General features: G+C 47.2%; 1 protein-coding gene across 4 annotated transcripts; it reads left to right on the top strand.

Moving 5' to 3' along the window:
* The first annotated feature begins 854 nt into the window (after positions 1-854).
* On the top strand, positions 855-9,459 carry LOC105055647 (uncharacterized). Of its 4 annotated transcripts, none has more exons than XM_010937558.4 (10): positions 855-1,231; positions 2,256-2,677; positions 2,801-2,937; positions 3,651-3,695; positions 3,963-4,016; positions 4,787-4,891; positions 5,007-5,213; positions 5,313-5,398; positions 7,561-8,543; positions 8,981-9,459. In XM_010937558.4, the coding sequence occupies exons 2-10, from the start codon at positions 2,266-2,268 to the stop codon at positions 9,265-9,267; spliced, it is 2,316 nt and encodes a 771-aa protein (XP_010935860.1). In that variant the 5' UTR covers positions 855-1,231; positions 2,256-2,265; the 3' UTR covers positions 9,268-9,459. The 4 variants fall into 4 exon arrangements, with proteins under 4 accessions (XP_010935860.1, XP_029123538.1, XP_010935861.1 ...); XM_029267705.2 differs by having other exon boundaries at positions 2,253-2,677; XM_010937559.3 differs by having other exon boundaries at positions 856-1,231; positions 2,256-2,699.
* The last annotated feature ends 9,456 nt before the right edge of the window (positions 9,460-18,915 follow it).

Genomic DNA, 18,915 nt, shown 5'->3' with positions numbered 1-18,915 from the left:
AACTTTATTACAATGTTGAATTATAAAACATAAAAGGTCAGCATGGAGAATGCCGTTTTATTCTTATAAATACTGAAAAAAAATAACAATGCCTATTCTCATCATATAATGATTGCTATAATGAGTAACTTCTGAATAACAACCCCATTATTTCCAAAGCCCGTTACTGTGTACATGTAAAACATGGTTTCTCTAATAATACAGCCATGTTCCCTTGGCTATTCCTTATAATTATATACCGTCCGCCTATGTGTTGTAGCAGTATTACAATGGGTTTCGTTGGTGAACATCAATGGCCCTTTCTCTTCCATTGGATGGCTTTAACACATGCGAAACAAGAAGAAGAGCTCGACCATGATGGTAGGAAAACCATGTTTGGATATATAACAAAACAATAGACAACGAACACCTTTATAAGGACAAATAATTCGTCATCACAATCAATATTTTAGTTTCCTTAGGAAAATCATAGAGAAACGAAACTTTTACAAAGTTCATTGCTAAAAGAATTTAAGTTAGGAAGGAAGAATTTATGAAAGTACCAGCATAAAATATTTGTCATGTAAAAGGTTGCAAATAGAAATGCTTACAAGTCGTAGCAGTCTTCAATTCGGTGACGACGTAGGGTGGCAACTTAAGTCAGTGTCGGCAACTAATTCGCCGACATATCGGATATGATATGCTGTCCCAACATCGGCAAATGATGTATGCGATACCGTCATCAAGTTCTGAAACAAGTGGTGCTTACCGATGGCGGTCCAGCGAGCGAAGAATCGCAGCTTATACCGTTCCGCAGCAGCATGTGCTGCTAGTTCCACTCCGTCTGCCAGTTTGCCCACTCGCATACTGGGCCGTCCAAGGGAATATTTTTTCCTCGTTTTCTCACTTTTGGCCTCCCCGACATATAAGCTTCGGCTTCCGCCCTCCTCATTCGTCTCCTTCGAGATTTCTCCCGATCCCTACGCTTTTAGGGTTTCTTCTGCCTCCCCTTTTCCTCCTCACGCTTTTTCTCGATCGCCGCGATCCCCTGCCTTGCGTCTCGTCTTCTTTGAACGATCTGTTGGATCCGTACGGACGCCGGCGGAGTTCGGCGTCGCCAGCCTTATCTCCCGATCGATCCCTCCTGCGGCGATCCCAGATCCCGAGATTTGGATCCCTAGAAATTTCTGTTGCTGGCCGGGTTGTTCCTGATCGTCTGTGCTCGTATTCGGTTTGGTTTTGGCTACGATCAGTAAGTCTCCGCCCGCTAGTTCTGATTCGCTTTGGAATTTTCTCCGGTTCTGGTCTTTCGTAGATTTATATTGGTCCATTTTTTCTCGATAAAATCTGCATTGGAGTTGAATCAAGAGTTGTCAGTTTGTTGCAGAACGTCAAAAAGTTTTAACTTTTGATGATTATGTGTTCTGTGATATTTAATTTATTTATTTTGTTGCGAGTTAGGGCTCTGTTTCTTGTTTTTTCTATCTGCTATGGAAAATCTTGGTTTGAGGGGGTTCTTGATGTTAGCTTATATTTCCTTTCTAAGTTCGATAGATTTAACGGGCTTCATGATCATAGATATATGGTATGAGATATCAGTGGATCAAGAAAATCTACTTGGAATCAGAATTGATTCGTTGAGGTTATTAACTTTCCTGGATCTTGATTTCCATGAAACTTTGTACTGGCAAACCAATTAAAAAAAAAGTATTTTCTGTTATAATCATCCTTTAGTTTCTTGTCCCTGATGATTTGCACTGGCACTGATCTAGTCGCAATTTTCTTTTCTTTAAATGCATCTGGATTTCGATTTGTGTATTACAGACATCTTTTGCTTGCGATTTGAAATTGCAAAAAAGTTTAAGTTCCTTTGTCATTTTGGTGCGATATTTTCTTCATTTGCTAAATGTTTGCTCGTTTTAAGGAAAGTTCTCGCTGTATGATCCTTATCTCCTGTCCCCAACAAATTCTTCACCTTTTCTTTTTGAAGGATATTTGCACATTTAGAAACTGATGCTACTTCCACATTAGGATAAAAAAAAAATTGAAGAAAAATGAGGACTTTCTGCATGAATTTGCATTTTATATTTGATGGTTCAAAATAATTTATATGTCTTACATTGGTTTGTGTTGCATTTTATATTCTTTAATGCCTGACGTAGGAATACTCTTCCTAATTGTGTTTCTGAAATTTTTCGTTTAAAAAAGAAAGGATTGGGAGCATACAATTTTGAGAGATTTTTTATGTCAATCACTAAAGTGAGAGCTTGTAGCAGCTTTGGTGCAATGATGCCTGAGCAGAAGATTGTGAAGCCAGAGAAGGAAGGACAAGATCCCCTTGACAGTATCATCAAACAAGCAATAGGAAAAGAGCCACTACTTTCATTCTCTAGAACGGGTGATAGCCCTGTTCAATGGATACAGTTGCTCCATGCACTAGACCAGCAAGGAAGTAGCAAAGTTTCCAAAGGTGCAAGGGTGGACAACGGTGTTGGAGGGAAGGAGCACTCTCTAGAACTTTGCAATGGCTTGAGCTCTGAAATGAATGGGGTTAAGGAATTCGTTCATCCTCTGAAAGATGGAGTCCCTGCAAAAGGGAAAAAGAGCACATCTGAACAAATGCAAACACTCAAAATTCCTGAAGCTGTTGTTGCCTTTGCTCAGGCTGCTGCAAAGGCGAATGGTGAGCCTGAAAAATGTATGTCAAGTGTCAAAAGCAGGTATTTTGGGTTGTAACTAGTGATAGGTTTCTATTTTGCTGAAACAAAGAGGTTGTTTGAGTCAATAAACAAACTTGTATGATTGTATCTTTGTTTGGCAGATCTTCCGGGATGGCCCTTGTTGTCACCATCTAAGGTGCCATTGCTTAAATGTGATAAGTGCTCTCGAGAATTTTGTTCTCCAATAAACCATCGACGACATGTACGTGTGCACCGCCGGTCTTTGAACATTGATAAGGTCCTTTTCTTCTCCTCCTTTTCCTTCATGTTCGATGGGCTAACCAATTTTATTCTCACAGTTTTGTTCTCTACCATATACTCTCTTCTTTTTTTTTTTTCTAAAAAAAAGGAGATAGTATGATTAACCTTTTTGGAAAAAGCAGATGACTTAGTAAAAGCAATCAGCATGCCATGGATCGTATAATTCCTAACCAGTGTATTGATTTAAAGGCATGTTCTTTTACAATGTTATCTCGAACTCATTCAATTTCCTCATGTTTAATGTTTTCCACTAATATTTGAAATGAATTACAATCTGCACATTTTTTAAGGAGTATTAGGTTTTTTTAAATATAAATTAGCCATGGAGCTTTTCTGTTAAAAGAAACTGGCAAACAGCTTGACAGGTCTATGGTGGTCCTGGTGACCTATTTTGTTGCATCAGCTTCGTCTTTGTTTTTTACCTGTTGTTTTTTGAGCAAAGAGCATTCTTCATCACTTACAAATTTTCTGTTTGAGTTACCAACTACTTTCATAGAAACGTGCAATTTTGAGTTCAAGATGGTTCAGAGCAGCTGATTGGCATTTACTTTTCTTTGATGGAGAATATGTTAAATTTCACTTGGTGATTTGCTATTCAGAATTCAGAGATCATACCTTTTTTACTTTTCCTCCTTTCTGCTATAGATATTTGTGCTTATAGGTTGCTGATGCTTGGCTGACAATTTGTAGGACTCTTCTAAGAATCGGGAATTCTTGGCTGCATTCTGGGATAAGGTAATGCTTTGCCTAAAATACAAGGAACAAAGGATGTATTTGGTTCAAATATTATCGTTCCTGGAAGATTCAACCCAATAGTTAAACTTAAAAATGATGAACCAATCAAACAGGCTTTAGGCCTCAGTCAAATTTCCTTGCAAAAATCTAAGTTGGTTGAGTCTTGGATCATGCCTCAACTAGATTCACTCCATCCATTTGCAGCACTTATATACTTTTTTTCTTTATTAAACAATAACTTAGGTTTTTTTTTTTTTTATATTGCAGCTATGTCCGGAGGAGGCAAAAGAAATCACATCATTCGCAGATATGGCTATAGAGGTGATGAATTAATTGAAATTCTATATGTTTAAATCTAATATTTAAATAAATGAAATTTAACTGTAGACGTAGTATGCTCTTTATTATTGATGCTTGTTGCCTCACAGTTAATTGTTATTTCCAAGTGATGTTATCTTTCTAATTGTTCCCAGTATGTTCTCTTCTATGTATGTGGCTATAGAAGTGATGATCTCACTGCATCAATCATTTATCTCCGTACTTGACTATTTCGTTGATATTCATTGCTCCTAAAGTAGGAAGGAACATGATTATACATGCTAGAAACATCTTTAATCTAAAATTGGGAATTTCTACGTATACAAAAGGTCTATATTGGTTAAAGGCATTTTCTTGACAGTAGTAATTGTGCTGTAAATAAAGAACATAAGGAATATAATGAGTTGCAAGTCCATAATGTCCCTTGCTCTTTGTTGGGTGGATTAGTTTTATTGCCTCCAAAAAGTGTCGGTGAAACCCTTGTTACCCTATGAATTCAGCTCTCAGTTTTACCACATTTTTACCCTTTTCAAGATATATGGGTTTCATAAGCTCAATTGCATGTGAAATGAAGGATTTTGAAAGTTCATTTATGATTTAATGCTTTGCTCTGTTCTTGAAGTACAATGAATGACAACTTCTTAGTTGTTACATCCACCTTTTGACTGATTCAGTATCCTGGCAATTTAAAACATGAGAATATTTAAAGAAGAATACTGCTAAATTGCATTGCCTGCCTGGGAAGTTGATCCTAGTAAGCATCACATTTTCAGGAAGTTGCTGGTTCTTCTATCATAAAAGCATTGTCATCATGGATTCGAAAGCCAGGATTTTCTTCTCTACCACAAATCTATGTCAAGGCTGGTTTCACCCTTTTGGTAAGTGGATGTTTGTGTACAACTTGTAGTATTTTTATCTATCTTTCATGATGTACATGGTATACTAGACCATCAGCCATGATGGAATCATGAAAATTTTATTTTCATAATGCAGGATATTGTCCAATCTAAGCCTTCCAGGTTTCCTATGTCATCAAAGGAATTATTCAATGTTCTTGATGATGCAAGTGAAAACACCTTTCTGTGTGCTGGTACAGCTGTGTCACTGCAAAAGTTTGTCTTTGATGGAGAAGCTGGGAAGATCGCTATGGAGATGAAAAATCTTGTTGCGTGCATTAGTTTTCTGCTCGAACAGAAACTGGTATGGTTAAAATTCTTCATAGTTGTATATTGCATTTAAATAATCTGGCTTGTTGAGAAATATGTCATCATGATAATTTTAATATAATACAATGTAAAGGTCAAAGCATGGTTTGCTGACAAGGATGCTGAAGCTTTGAGATGCCAGAAGTTGCTTGTGGAGGAAGAGGAAGCTGCTCAGAAAAGGTATTCTTGTCGGGTATCTAATGCCAAAGAGTTACTTTATGTTGTTGATATTTTTTTTCTGAAAAGGAGTTATTGTAATATTGATTAACAGATTCCATAACAAAACAAATACTAATTACTTGCTTATCTTTTTGACCAATTTGTTTTATTTTGTTATTGGAGCATGTGAATTCCCTTTTAGTTGAGTGTTTTTGTGTCGGTTTTTGTAGCTTGGCATGTAACTGTGACTCAAAAAGGCATGTTGTCTTTTGTCATTTATGTTTTTAGCTTGTGTTGAATGATTATTCTACCTTTCTAGCCATTTAAAAGGCTATCTCATACAAACTTTTAAACTACATAACCTGTTGTCACACGTTTCTTTCATCTATTGTTCCATAAGTTATGCTAAGTTTTCTATTTTCACACAACTTCAGCATGAATATTGAAGAAATTTATGTGTATATGTTAAGATCTTTCTTGCATCTCTTAAAACTGTGGAGAGAGAGTAACCATTACTGCTGTTGCCTCTTGACTATCTTTCTGGAAAACTTCTCTCCTCTTTGATTGATCTATCCAGCAGTGCTATCTCATCTTCATGTAGGTTTTTTATGGAGGGAGTACCTGTAAGGCTGTAACATCTCTAGAGAGATGCAAGTATTTCAATATTTTCAGATCCTTAGTCGGAGATCCCATGGGAAGACTAATTGTTTCCAGTGATATGCTTTCTCAGACATTTCACTTTCTAGTTTCAATACCATTCAAAATTTGGTATTTTTCTTAATAAAATTTTAGCCTGCACATAAGAATAATAAGATTTGCCTTCTGTATCCAATGCTTATCAAACATCGCTAAACAATGAGAATATTCATGCATTCATGGTTCATAGTGGTCTATAGAATTACATTAAATTATTCGATTAGCGTCCACTGTATAACAGGAAAAGGCTTGTGTCTGGTCTCAGCGCATGTCTCACGTCATCAGTTTTTTAATATAAATCCCAATCTTTTGGGGACTGAGTTTCTCCAATCTGTGCATCTCAATAATATCTTCCATCCTCTATCTTGGGAATCTCTTCTCTTGTTTTGGCGGGAAGGAACAGGAAGGCTCTTGAGTCTGGGCTTAAGTGGTCTTCAGCTTTGTGTGCCTTTTAAAGAAATGAGAGTTCACAACCATTCATGGTTCCTCTCACGTGCATAGCATGTGTCAAACATGTAACATATTCCCTGCCTTTCTGTGTAGGACACTTCGCAGTTATTGTGAAAGTAGAGGATGCACTTGTATTCCATAGGAGTTGGAAGAATTCTTTAAAATGCAATGCATAAGGTTGTATATGCTATGCAGTCCCCCACCACCCTTCATATAGGCTGGTTGGATATGCATATATGAACAATGTCAGTGTGCTACATCTATTGTAATTAAGAATAAATTACTAAGTAGCAAACACTAATTGTTAGATGTTGTTGTTGTTGTTGTTGTTATTTATAAAAATATTGCTATTATTATTATCATGTAATATATCATTTCTTTTTATGTTTGAAATATTAACTGTATATGGGCCTGTAGGTATGTAGCGTGGATGATACATATGTGCTATGTGGTCCCTTGACTGGCCACATAGCACAGCTGACAGCTGCCTTGTAAAACATTGGTTAAAAGCATGTTTTCCATTTCTATGTGTTATTCACAAGCTTAAATTAAGTTTGATTCAAGATTTCAAATATTCAACAAGACATTCAGTCTAATCCCGATGGATTATCTAAGAAGGCCCTTGGATGCCTGATCAAATCCATAGATGGGATAAAACTTGATGCTTTGCTGAAATTGAGTGTGATGTTGACTCCTTGGGTTGATACTGAGATGTTTCAATGGCAATTTCATCAAAAGTTCAAAACAACTTATTTATGATTCTAGTCTGTCTATTATGGCATCTATTTTCATCAAAGTTGCAAATCAACATATTATGTTGGGAAATTCAATGGAACCTAAATTATCTTTCATTACGTAGACTTTTTTTTACTTGGGGGGAGGGGGTTGTTGAGGAGAAACTAGACCTAAATATTTTGTTTGAATTTATCGGTATCAGGTGATGCTTTTCAGCTTGGGTCAACTAGAATTTTTTTTAAAACAGCATATCTCCTAGTTTAATTCGAAGTCATTTAAATTGATTTTTTTTGCAATTGCAGACAAGCTGAGCTCCTGGAAAGGAAAAGGATGAAGAAACTTAGGCAGAAAGAACAAAAGGCAAAAGACTTAACTACTGACGTAAACAATAATGTTTCTTCTCCCGGTACTGTTGAGTGTCCATCTGGTTCTACTGGAACACCAAGTCCAAGGGCTCCATCTGAGTCTGAGCTGTACACACGAGAAGCATCATTTCATGAAGACCTGTGTTCTTTGGAGCCCGCCGGATCACCTGATCCTGATGCAGAAGCAAACATCAGGGTGAACATGCACAATGAGGATGCTGATCAAAATATGGATTACCAAAAGCAAATGGAAGATAGCACAAGGCAGCCAGCCACAGTCCAGTACCTACCGTCTAAACCGGCAAGAACTTTTCGGAATGGTTTCAACTCAGGTCATAGTCCATCCTCAAAATGTTCCATTTCAGTGAAACATGTCAACTACAAGGATCCAAAGTCAGTTTCATTGGCTAATTGGCATAAAATTTGGACACGGAAATCCAAGCCTGATAATGAAGAAGGTTTTTCTGACAGAGTAAACAGAAAACATAGAGATCAGCCAGTTATTATTGATAACTCTGAAGTTTTAATAGGTTCTATCAGTGTCACACTTGGACAAAGACATAATCATTGCCAGGACTCCAGCCTTCTGAGGGCTGGTCGAGATAAAGAGAAGTTGGCTAAGGCTGATTCCATTATGACTGATATCAACCACTCTGGAGCAAAAATGTGGAAACCAGTGGCTCACCAAGAAAATCGTGATTGTGCCACAATAAGAAGTGAGAAGAGGGAGAACAAAATGGATGAACACACCGCTGAAACTGCTAGCCAGATTTCACCTGATAAGAACTGTCTTGCTTCTGGTGGAATGGATGACAGTGGTTTTGAGAGGTGCGAGGATATGTTGGTGGTGCACAGAAGCCCAATTTTGTCAGGACCCATGTTATTCTCAAGCAAAGATGCAGAGGCTTTTCTTGCTTGGAGTAAGTATCCCTCTCATTGATGTTTCCCTTTCGGAAGTATGCGATAAGTCTTACCATATGTGCTCTATTGCCACCACCAGTAACTGATTATTAATGTGAACCCTTTGGTCTGGAGGTCACCTAATGAGAGCTTTAACCTGAAATTGTCATTGGATAATCATGCCAGCTTGGTGAGTGGAACATTTGGAATCATTGAGTTGTACTCTTATGACCACAGATACCATGTTCTGTTGTTTTTCAGCTCTCGGCTGTTCATTAGGTGGCTGAAACATCATCTGGTTCAGATTGATAGTGCTGTTGGTTGGGTTGCTACAATGATGTTGCAGCCTGTGTGGGTGGCTTTGTTGTCTGATCTTAATGGATAGGCAGAAAGGAAGTAGCAAGGTGTTGTACTCTACTATGAAGTCGAGATCTAATGGCACTTTCATGTTATGCAGGATGGAAGGAGGCCGTTGCATCTGATCATGTCCAGTTAGTTTTACCTTCTGAAACTGAAGCATGGAATCCCTTCAACAATCCTGAGCTTAATTGCACGGAGGCACCAATGAGGTCTTCAGATTCCTTCGGATGGAGCATACCAGGTAGTGCGGAGAAAAGGATGGCTGGTGTGGTCTCAACCGAGCTGCAAGCTGGTGCCTCCAAGCGCAAATTCAGACTAAAGCCTGAAAAAATTTGCAAGCTAAAATATGTTCCCAAGCAGAGAAATAACGCTTTAGGAGAGTAAATACCACTCATTCTTGAGTTTCCAGCAGAGGTTCCGGTTTTAGCAGAGGTCTTCTGTGATTAAAATGTGGCTCCTTTTTTGTAGAATTTTTTTTTTAAAAATTTATTTCTGGTTTGTCTACTCTCAGACCTCACAATCAGCCTTGATTTATTGCTTAAGTTTTTATCTGTAATAATTTGCGTTCTGGTGTTATTATTCTTGTTCTTCATGCATTTTCCCCTCATCTCTTATTTTATCAGAATCGGTATTTCTTTTTTCCGGTTTGTGGTGCTTTGGTTGAGTTTTGACCACATAGTTCACTGGTTATTTATTGGTCTTACCTCCGGCTTAAAAGTGTTGATTCACTGGCAAGAAATGAGAAATTGAAGCGTTCCTTTAACAGCACAAAATCAGGTCAGTTTCTTTCTCGCATTGTTGAAGAAAACATTGCCAACATGGCAACATGCACGTAATTACCATTCCTCGAGGCTCTATCATCATTATTTAATCCTATATGTTGCGCTCGTTGTCCATCATAGGTTCATTTCTTAAGCAACACTGGTTTCTTCAGCTGGGTTTGGGTTTTCTCTTTTGTGCGAAAGAATAGTTGATCTTGTTTCATCATGTCGGCCATTGGGGAGTATCTTATATAGATTTCAAAGCATCCTAAATTTTTTCATTCATCAGCCTTCATAAATTCACAGTGGTCATTTTTTGATCCAACAGTGCAAAGAAAAGGGAATCATTCTTTCGCGCGGAGGCAATCCCTTTCCTCTTCAGTTATACAAATTCTGATATGAGGCAAATCTGAAAGCTGGATGTGTAATACTCATACTTGAACCACAGAACTTCATGGGGAGGTGCATGGCAACCGTCTTGATGCAAATTGACGCGTTCATCTTCATTGGGGAGGCAATACTTAGAATCTAATCCCTAAATTTTGTTCCTCTCAACAAGATCCTTCTGTTGTTTTGGTAGAAGAATTTGCATCTATTATCTGGCTATGGTTTTCGCGGTGGGGGTTTGAATTCATGCTATCGCTTTTTATCTATATTCAATTCTCATGTATATATAGTTAATATTAATTGCATTTGTATGACTAGGATTGATCTCATTTGTGATTTCATGTGTATCCTTTTCCTTTGTTAGTTGTTTATTTGCTTCTATTTCTTTTTTATTTGTCTGTACCTTGTTGTAAACAGATCTTCCTTTCTGTTGCGGCCAATCGCCTCGTCGCCCGATCGCCGGGAAGCGTGCACCTGCAAAAGGAAGTCCGCACTGACCGGAGGCGGCTCCGGTGGGGACCCTCCGACGGTCAAGTCAGAGAGGTGACTGGGCAACAGTGAAATGCAGACAGAGAGCTCTGAGAGGGAGAGAGAGAGAGAGGCGAGCCTGCGTATGTGGGAGAGACGGGCGGATCGACCCCTTGCACTGTTGCCTTCCCCGGTATATATAGTGGAGCACGGTATGGCGCCGTTATCAATGGCGCGGACGAGTGAGGAACTGTCAACTCACTGTAGACTGTCAGAGCCGCCGTGGAAATGTCATGTCGCCGTGTGGCCGTCTAATCACCAGGGTTGACTTCGCTCTCGGCGGGACAATGCCCCTGGGGAACTGTGCCGCATGTCCGTGTCAGAGCTGACAAGGTCCGGCGGCTGTACGGCGATGGGAGGAGACGGCCGACCCTTGGTCGGTGGCCAGCAGAGTGGCGTCGGGTTCCTCCGTCAGTCGGCGAGTTTCATGTGAGTCGGCCTCTGGGTCCGGTCAATCGGGAGGGATACGCCCGACATACCTCCAGTCGGCGATTGGGCCATTGGAAAGCCGTCAGTAGCGTCCGTTAGTCGGTCACTCCCGGCTTTCAGTCGGAGACGGTCAGTCGGGCCGACAGCCGGTCGGGCCCTCCGATAGTCGGTCGGTCGGTCGGTGGGTATCCCCCAACAGTTGCCCCCCTCCACTCCTAAGTCGGGTGATGAGCTGGCGACTAGGAGTGGATTTGTCGTACGCGAGGATCCGACCGTACCGCCGATTGATACGGTGTCCGGCGCCCTATAAATGTCGAGAGGTTTACCGGCGCCCGACATCCAGTCGGCGCCGGACGTCTCGTCCCATCAGCATCAGGTGTCGGTCGGCGCCGGACGTCCCGCCGTGCCGGATGTCCCGCCGGTGTCAGCGATAAAACCGGTGCCAGGTGTCATGTCCCATCGGGAAGTGGAACCGTCGTGTCCCATCGGGAAGTGGAACCGTCATTCCCGCCGTTCCCTCGGGAACTCCAAACGTCGCGTCCCGTCGGGAAGACAAAACGTCGCGTCCCGCCGCGACACGTGGCGTGTGGCCGTCGGTTCGCGTTCGGTGGAGCGGATGGGGGCGACGTGGCACGATCTGAAGGAGGGTGCGTCGAACCGTCGGACCGTTGGACGGCCCTGATGATGCCACGCGGCGAAATCTGGGGAGCCTTTGCTGTGCGTGCCTTCATCTCGACCGTTGGGGAGCACTATATATACAAAGTTACCCCCACATGGTTTTTTACCCCTCTCATTTTTACAGTCGAGACTCTGCCCGCTTGAGCCTCCGCTCCAGGTACTTCTCCGCTTTGTCTCCCACTTGCGACTCTTTCCTTTCAAGGGCTAGAGTAGCCTTCCCCCCTCTTTCTTTTTCCTTTCTTCCTTGCCATTTCTTTGAGCTCATGGCTAGGACGTCCCCACGAGGTAGTCGGTCGGGAGAGCCGACCGAAGACACTCGGTCGTCCCCGGAGGTGGAGGCTTCTTCACTTTCGGGGCCGAACGTTGATCGGCTCCGGGAGCAGTACTGCGTCCCGGAGCAGATTCGGCTGTTCGCCCCTGGCGCCGATGGTCGGGTTAATAGCCCGCCCGAGGGTCAGGTGGCCTTCTATCTGGAGGATCTCCGGGCCGGCCTTCGATTCCCGATTCCGGAGTTCGTCCGGAACGTTCTGGACTATTACGGGTTATGCCCGGCACAACTTGCGCCGAACTCAGTTCGGCTGATAGTCAGCTTCGCCCTCCTGTGTCGGCTTTTGCCGACCGAACCTCGGATCTCTCTTTTCCGAGTTTTCTTTGTCCTCCGCCCTCACCCTAAAGCCCGAGGGTGGTGGTACTTCATTCCTCGGAAAGGGCTCTCTTTCATTACTGGTCTTCCAACATCCATTCACGGATGGAAGAACCAGTTCTTCTTCACGTCGTCTTCTGCCCCTTGGGGGTTTCCAGTCCGCTGGGGGAACCCCCGAACCGATCCAAATGAGAACAGTCGGGTGGAGGCCGATGATCGGGAGGACTTCCATCGGCTAAAGGATATCTCGGTGCCGAAGCAGAGCGAGCTCGTCACCGAGCAGGCCTTGTACGACGCCGGCCTTAGCCCGGTCCCCCGTTTAGGTCGGTTTGCATTCCCCTGACATCTTCATCTTCTTTTCTGTCTTCTTCTTTAGCTCTAACCTTTCGTCGTCTTTTTCAGATATGCCGCCGAGGACGCGACTGTCGGCAGCCGACATACGTCAGCACGCCGTGAGGAAGAGGCCGGCGGCAGGTGCCGGACCGTCGCAGCCTCCCAAGAGGCCCCGCGTGGTTCCGCCGAGCGAACCAGCCGGGTCGGAGGCGGAGCCGGCGATCGCACTGTCGGTGCCGACAGTGCTTGTTGATGTCCCGTCCGAGGGACCGTCAGTCGGGGGAGCTGCTTCGCCCGACCGTCGAGCGGCTGACTCTGCCGGGGGCACGCCGACCGCCCAGCAGATTTCGGAGGTTCGGGAGGGAGTCCGCGAACCTGAGCTGCCGACGCATGCCACCGCCGCGCCGTCTGCCGAGACTCGGTCGGGCTCGAGCTTGCCGTCTATCTCCGACGTCAGGGCCTGGACGGCAAGCCGAGGTAAGGCCCCAATGGCGTCGGGTGACGAAGGTCGGTCGGCGGGCGGGTCGGCCGACTTTCCGCTTCCCGAGGGTGCGTCGGGCCTGGCCAACCACGACTTGGCCAGGAGACTATGCCAAGCACTCCTCCTTCCCGCCGACATCGAAGCGATGAAGAACCAGCGTGTCTCCGACATGCTGTCGTCCTTCTATCCGATGATGATTCGGGTAAGCTCCCCTTCCCTCTGTTTTTAATCGTAGCATCGCAAGTTCGGCTTACTAACAGTCGGCTCTTTTTTGTGCAGCTGGTCTTCAACATATCCGAGCTGGAGGCCGGATATCGGAAGTTTGGGGACATGCGCGCGGCCTGGAGAGATAAGGTCGCGGGCCTCGAAGCCGAGAAGGCCGTCCTTCTCGACCAATTTCAACAGTCGGTCGACCGGGAGAACCGACTCGAGGGGGAGGTCTCCCGATTTTCGGAGGAGATCTCCGGACTCAAGGAGGCCAAGGCGTCGCTGGAGTCGGAGCTCAAGTCGGCGAAGGATGACGCGGCCAAGAAGTCCCGGACCATCCGTCGGCTCCGACACGAGCGAGATAGCGTCGGCAAAGAGTTGGAGGGCGAGCGCGAGCAACTTCGGGCGAGTCTCGAGAACCTCGCCAAGGCTGAAGAGGGCCATGCCGCCGCTCAGGCCGACGCAGACGTTGCCAAAGCCGAATCAGAGTCGGCGAAGGTGGCTTTGGGTCGGGCGGTCGAGGTCTTCCGGGACTCAGAGGAGTACCGCGAAGAGCTCCTCGAGAGCGGCTACCTCTCGTACCAAGTCGGGTACGAAGATGCCCGGGAAGCCGTTCGGAGCTTGTACCCCGAACTTGACCTTAGCAACATGATTCTGCCAGGGTCGGAGGCCCCAACTGCGGAGGAGACGGCCAGACCAGCGTCGGATGGTCTCTCCACCAGGGCGGAAGCCGAAGACGTCGCAGAGCCGGTTGCCGAAGATCAGTCGGCTCCGATGGCTGAAGTCGGAGCAGACCTTCCGACCAACTCGCATCGTCGTCCAATGGAGGACGTCGACTCCGATGATTAGTCGGTTTTATTTTGTCTTCTGTTTTTCTTTGGATTGTAATCGGGCTCCGGCCTTTACCTTGTAGACTTTCCTTTGTTTATGGAAAAAATTTCTTTAAGTCTTGAATGAATTCTTCTTTTGCCTTCTCCCCCTGTTTGCAATGCCAAACATGTCTGCAATGTCGAACGTTAGTCGCTGACTTAGTCAAGTCACCAACTCGCATAAGTCGGTAGGGCTTCAGCAACTTGTTCAGCCCCGAGAGTAAAATGTGTCCCGACTTTAGGTCGGGTTCCGACAGTCGAAGTCGGTGCCCCCATACCCCTGCGTCGGGTTCGATGTCTTCCGGCGTCCGGTGATAAGCCGAATGGCGTTCAGCCGGCCGTTGGTCGGTTGGCAAGTCGTAGATGCGACAAAGGTCGCGTCGTGTGATAGACGGTGGTAAGCCGAACATCCTTCGACCGGCCGTAGCTCGGTCGGAAGTCGCGACAATAGTCGCGTGGGCTTTTTGCCTTTCTTCGGTCGGGGCCCGATCGGCCTGTCGGCCGACGGATTCTGCCCGAAAATTCGACCGTAGAGGGAGCATGAACTCCCGTTCATAAGAGTCCGTCGGCCCTTTGTGGAGGTCCGACAAGTCGTCGAAGGAGGATTGACTCCCGTCGTTGTAGATGCATCGGTCCGTGTAAGGGGCCGATGTGTCGTTGGTGCCAGATCCGCGTCGGGGCTGAGCGCCGACCGGTAGTGGAAGAGTTAGAACTCCAATTTTTCAAACTGAAGATGTATTCCGACAATTGAATTACAGAATTCACTGGCAATACAGCTTCAAGTTGTCGGCGTTCCAAGTCCGGGGAATGGTTTTTCCTTCAAGGGTTTCCAGCCGATAGGCTCTCGGCCCGAAGGTGTCAGCAACCCTGTAGGGTCCTTCCCAGTTGGGAGCCAACTTCCCTTGGTCCAAGGGCTTCGACACCTCCGCCTTCCTCAACACTAGGTCGCCAGGCCTGAAGAGCTTTGGTCTGACCTTGGCGTTGTAGTACCGGGCGACCCTCTGTCGGTATGAGGCCATTCGGATTTGAGCCTCATTTCGCAGTTCGGGGAGAAGGTCTAGGTCGGCCCTCCGACTTTCGGAGTTGTCCGGCTCGTGGTACTGCTCGACCCTTGAGGACGGCAGGCCAATCTCGAGCGGGATCACAGCTTCTGTCCCGTAGGCCAAACTGAACGGCGACTCTCCGGTCGGGACACGGGGGGTCGTTCGGTAAGCCCATAGGACGGAGCCCAGCTCGTCGACCCAGAGACTTTTGGCCTCGTTCAGTCGGGTCTTGAGTCTATGGAGCAAGGTTCGGTTCGTCACCTCAACCTCGCCGTTGGACTGTGGGTGCCCGACTGAAGTTAGTCGATGATGGATGTGGAACCTGGCGCAGAAGTCCTTGAAGTCTCGGTTGTCGAATTGCCGTCCGTTGTCGGTGATGATGGTGTGCGGCAATCCGAACCTGAAGATGATGGACTTTTGGACGAAGTCCTCCATCTTCCGCTCGGTGATCTGCGCCAATGGCTCGGCCTCGACCCACTTCGTGAAGTAGTCGATGGCGACAACGATGAACTTCCTTTGGCCCGACGCCGGTGGGAAGGGGCCGAGAATATCGACTCCCCACTGAGCGAAGGGCCATGGAGCGACAATGGGAGCGATTTGGCTGGCCGGTTGGTGCTGAATATTGGCATACTTCTGACATGGCTCGCACCTTCGGACCAACTCTGCCGCATCCTTCCTCATGGTCGGCCAGTAGTAGCCCTGTCGTAAGACCTTGAAGGCTAAGGACTTGCCCCCCAAGTGATTCCCACAAATTCCTTCGTGAACCTCTCGGAGGGCGTAGTCAGCGTCGGTCGGTCCCAAGCACCTGAGCAGGGGGAGGGAGAACGACCTCTTGTAGAGTCGGCCGTCCATGATCACGTATTGCGACGCCGACCATCGGAGTCGCTTGGCCTCCGTGGGGTCTTCGGGACTGGTCCCGTCGGACAAGTACCGGACGATCGGGTCCATCCAACTTGGTTCGGACGTTAGCTGCTGCACTTCTTCGACCCGATCGGTGCTCGGCTGCTGGAGGTTTTCGACAAACGTCCGACCCAAAGAATCATAGGCCGACGTTGCCAATCTGGAGAGAGCGTCGGCACGGGCGTTCTCCGTCCTGGGGATGTGGGAGATCTCGAAATGCCCGAAGCGGGCCACGAGATCCTTTACCTTCTGAAGATACTTGATCATGGTCGGATCTCGCGCCTCGAAGTCGCCCTTGACCTGCCCCACGATCAGCTGAGAGTCGGAGAATGCCCGGAGGCTGTCGACGCCCAGTTCCCTCGCCATCCTCAAGCCCGCGAGGAGTGCCTCGTATTCGGCTTGATTGTTGGAGGCCTTGAAGTCGAACCGGAGGGCGTACTCGGTGACTACCCCATCCGAATTCGTGAGCAGGAGCCCGGCCCCGCTTCCCTGAGCGTTGGAGGCTCCGTCGATGTGAAGTACCCAGGTGGAGATCGGGTCTGGCTCAGAGACCGACTCTCGTCCCGGGCATTCGGCTCCCGACCTTCGGTCGGTCGTCGGGCATTCAGCGATGAAGTCGGCCAAGACCTGGGCCTTCAAGGCAGGCCTCGGTCGGTACTGAATGTCGAACTCGCTAAGCTTCATTGCCCACTTAGCGAGTCGTCCGGATGTGTCGGGTCGACGCAGTACGGCCCTCAGGGGCTGGTTGGTGAGTACTACGATGGCGTGAGCCTGGAAGTATGGTCGGAGCCGTTGCGCGGAGACGGTCAGGGCGAAAACCATCTTTTCCGTCTCCGAGTATCTGGCTTCGGCGCCGTGGAGGACCCTGCTGGTGTAGTAGATGGGCTGATGGGTTCGGCACTCGTTTTCCCGAACGAGCACCGAGCTGATCGCCTCAGAAGATGTGGCCAAGTAGAGATACAAGGTCTCCCCGATCTGCGGCTTTACGAGCAGCGGCGGAGAAGCCAAGTACCTTTTCAGGTCTTCAAAGGCCTGTTCGCACTCATCCGACCAAGAGAAACCGCTCGCCTGGCGCAGGGTCTTGAAGAACGGGAGGCACCTTTCAGCTGATCGGGAAATGAATCGGCTAAGAGCGACGATTCTTCCATTCAGTTGTTGGACCTCCTTCTTGGTGTTCGGATGACGCATGTCGAGGATCGCCTTTATCTTCTCAGGGTTGGCCTCGATCCCTCTCTGAGAAACGAGGAATCCGAGAAACTTCCCCGAGGTCACCCCGAAGGCACATTTGGTCGGGTTGAGCTTCATTCGGTGTCGTCGAAGGGTGCGGAAGGTCTCCTCGAGATCCTGAACATGGTCCGGGATCTGCGTGCTCTTTACCAGCATGTCGTCCACATACACTTCCATGTTGCGGCCGATCTGGTCTTTGAAGACCTTATTGACGAGTCGCTGGTAGGTGGCACCGGCGTTCTTCAATCCGAAGGGCATCACCCTGTAACAGTAGAGGCCCTTGGGGGTCACGAACGCGGTGTGCTCCTCGTCTTCAGGCGCCATCCGGATCTGATTGTACCCGGCGAAGGCGTCCATGAAGCTGAGCAGTCGAAATCCGGACGTCGCATCCACCAGCTGGTCGATCTTTGGGAGTGGAAAGCTATCCTTCGGGCATGCTCGGTTGAGGTCGGTGTAATCGATACAGATCCTCCACTTCCCGTTGGCTTTCTTGACCATGACGACATTGGCGAGCCAATCGGGATACGTGGATTCGCGAATGAAGCCCGCTTCGAGCAGCTTGTCCACTTCTTCGTCAATGGCCTTCTGCCTTTCTGGGGCGAAGGACCTTTTCTTCTGCCTCACCGGTTTCATCGTCGGATCGATGTTGAGTCGGTGAGTCATTGTTTCCGGAGGGATGCCCGACATATCTGCTGCCGACCATGCGAATATGTCGGCGTTGGCCGTCAAGAGCTCCGCCAGTCGGTGGCGTTCGGCGTCGGGCAATTGAGACCCGACCCAAACTTTTCTGTCGGGATTTCCTCCTATCGGGATCGCCTCGAGCTGTTCGGCCGGCGAACCCCGCTCTTCCTCCTCCCGGTGATCCAGTTTGTCGATTGTCAGGGGATCCTTTGTCTCGTTGCTTTGGGCGGAGATTTGAAAGCATCGTCGGGCGAGCTGTTGATCTCCGCACATCTCCCCGACCCCGTTTCTGGTGGGAATCGAACAAGGAGATGGTACGTCGAGACGATCGCCCTGAGAGCGTTCAGTCCGGGTCGCCCGAGTATGGCATTGTAGGCCGAAGGGACTTGGACGACCGCGAAGATGAGGGAGACCGTGCTTTGCCGTGGTTCGGTACCGACCGTCACCGGCAGGGTGATTTCTCCTTCTGTCGTGACGGTGTCTCCGGCAAAGCCGATCAAGGGCGTGGAGACCCTACTAAGTCGATCAGTCGGTAGTCGCATTCGGGAGAAGGTCGAGTAAAACAAAACATTCGTCGAACTTCCATTATCAACAAAGATTCGTTTTACATCATAATTGGCTATTGTCGCCGACACAACAACAGCGTCGTCGTGGGGGGTCTGGATGCCCCGAACGTCGTCTTCCGAGAAGGTAATCACGTCGTCCGGGCGCGGCCTTTTCGTCGGCTCCCCCCCTGTAGATGTCCCCGATCCCAGCCGCTTGGAGATCATATTGATGACTCCAGCCGTCGGCTGGTTAGTCGGCGCCTCTTCAGTCGGCTGGGGGCGTCGATCGACAGTCGGTTGGGCCGGCGGTCCCTTTCGAA

This window comes from Elaeis guineensis, chromosome 12 (genome assembly GCF_000442705.2).
Source record: "Elaeis guineensis isolate ETL-2024a chromosome 12, EG11, whole genome shotgun sequence".
Taxonomy (NCBI): Eukaryota; Viridiplantae; Streptophyta; class Magnoliopsida; order Arecales; family Arecaceae; genus Elaeis; species Elaeis guineensis.
Note: the sequence above shows the minus strand (reverse complement) of the source record. Positions and strands in the feature narration are given on the sequence as shown.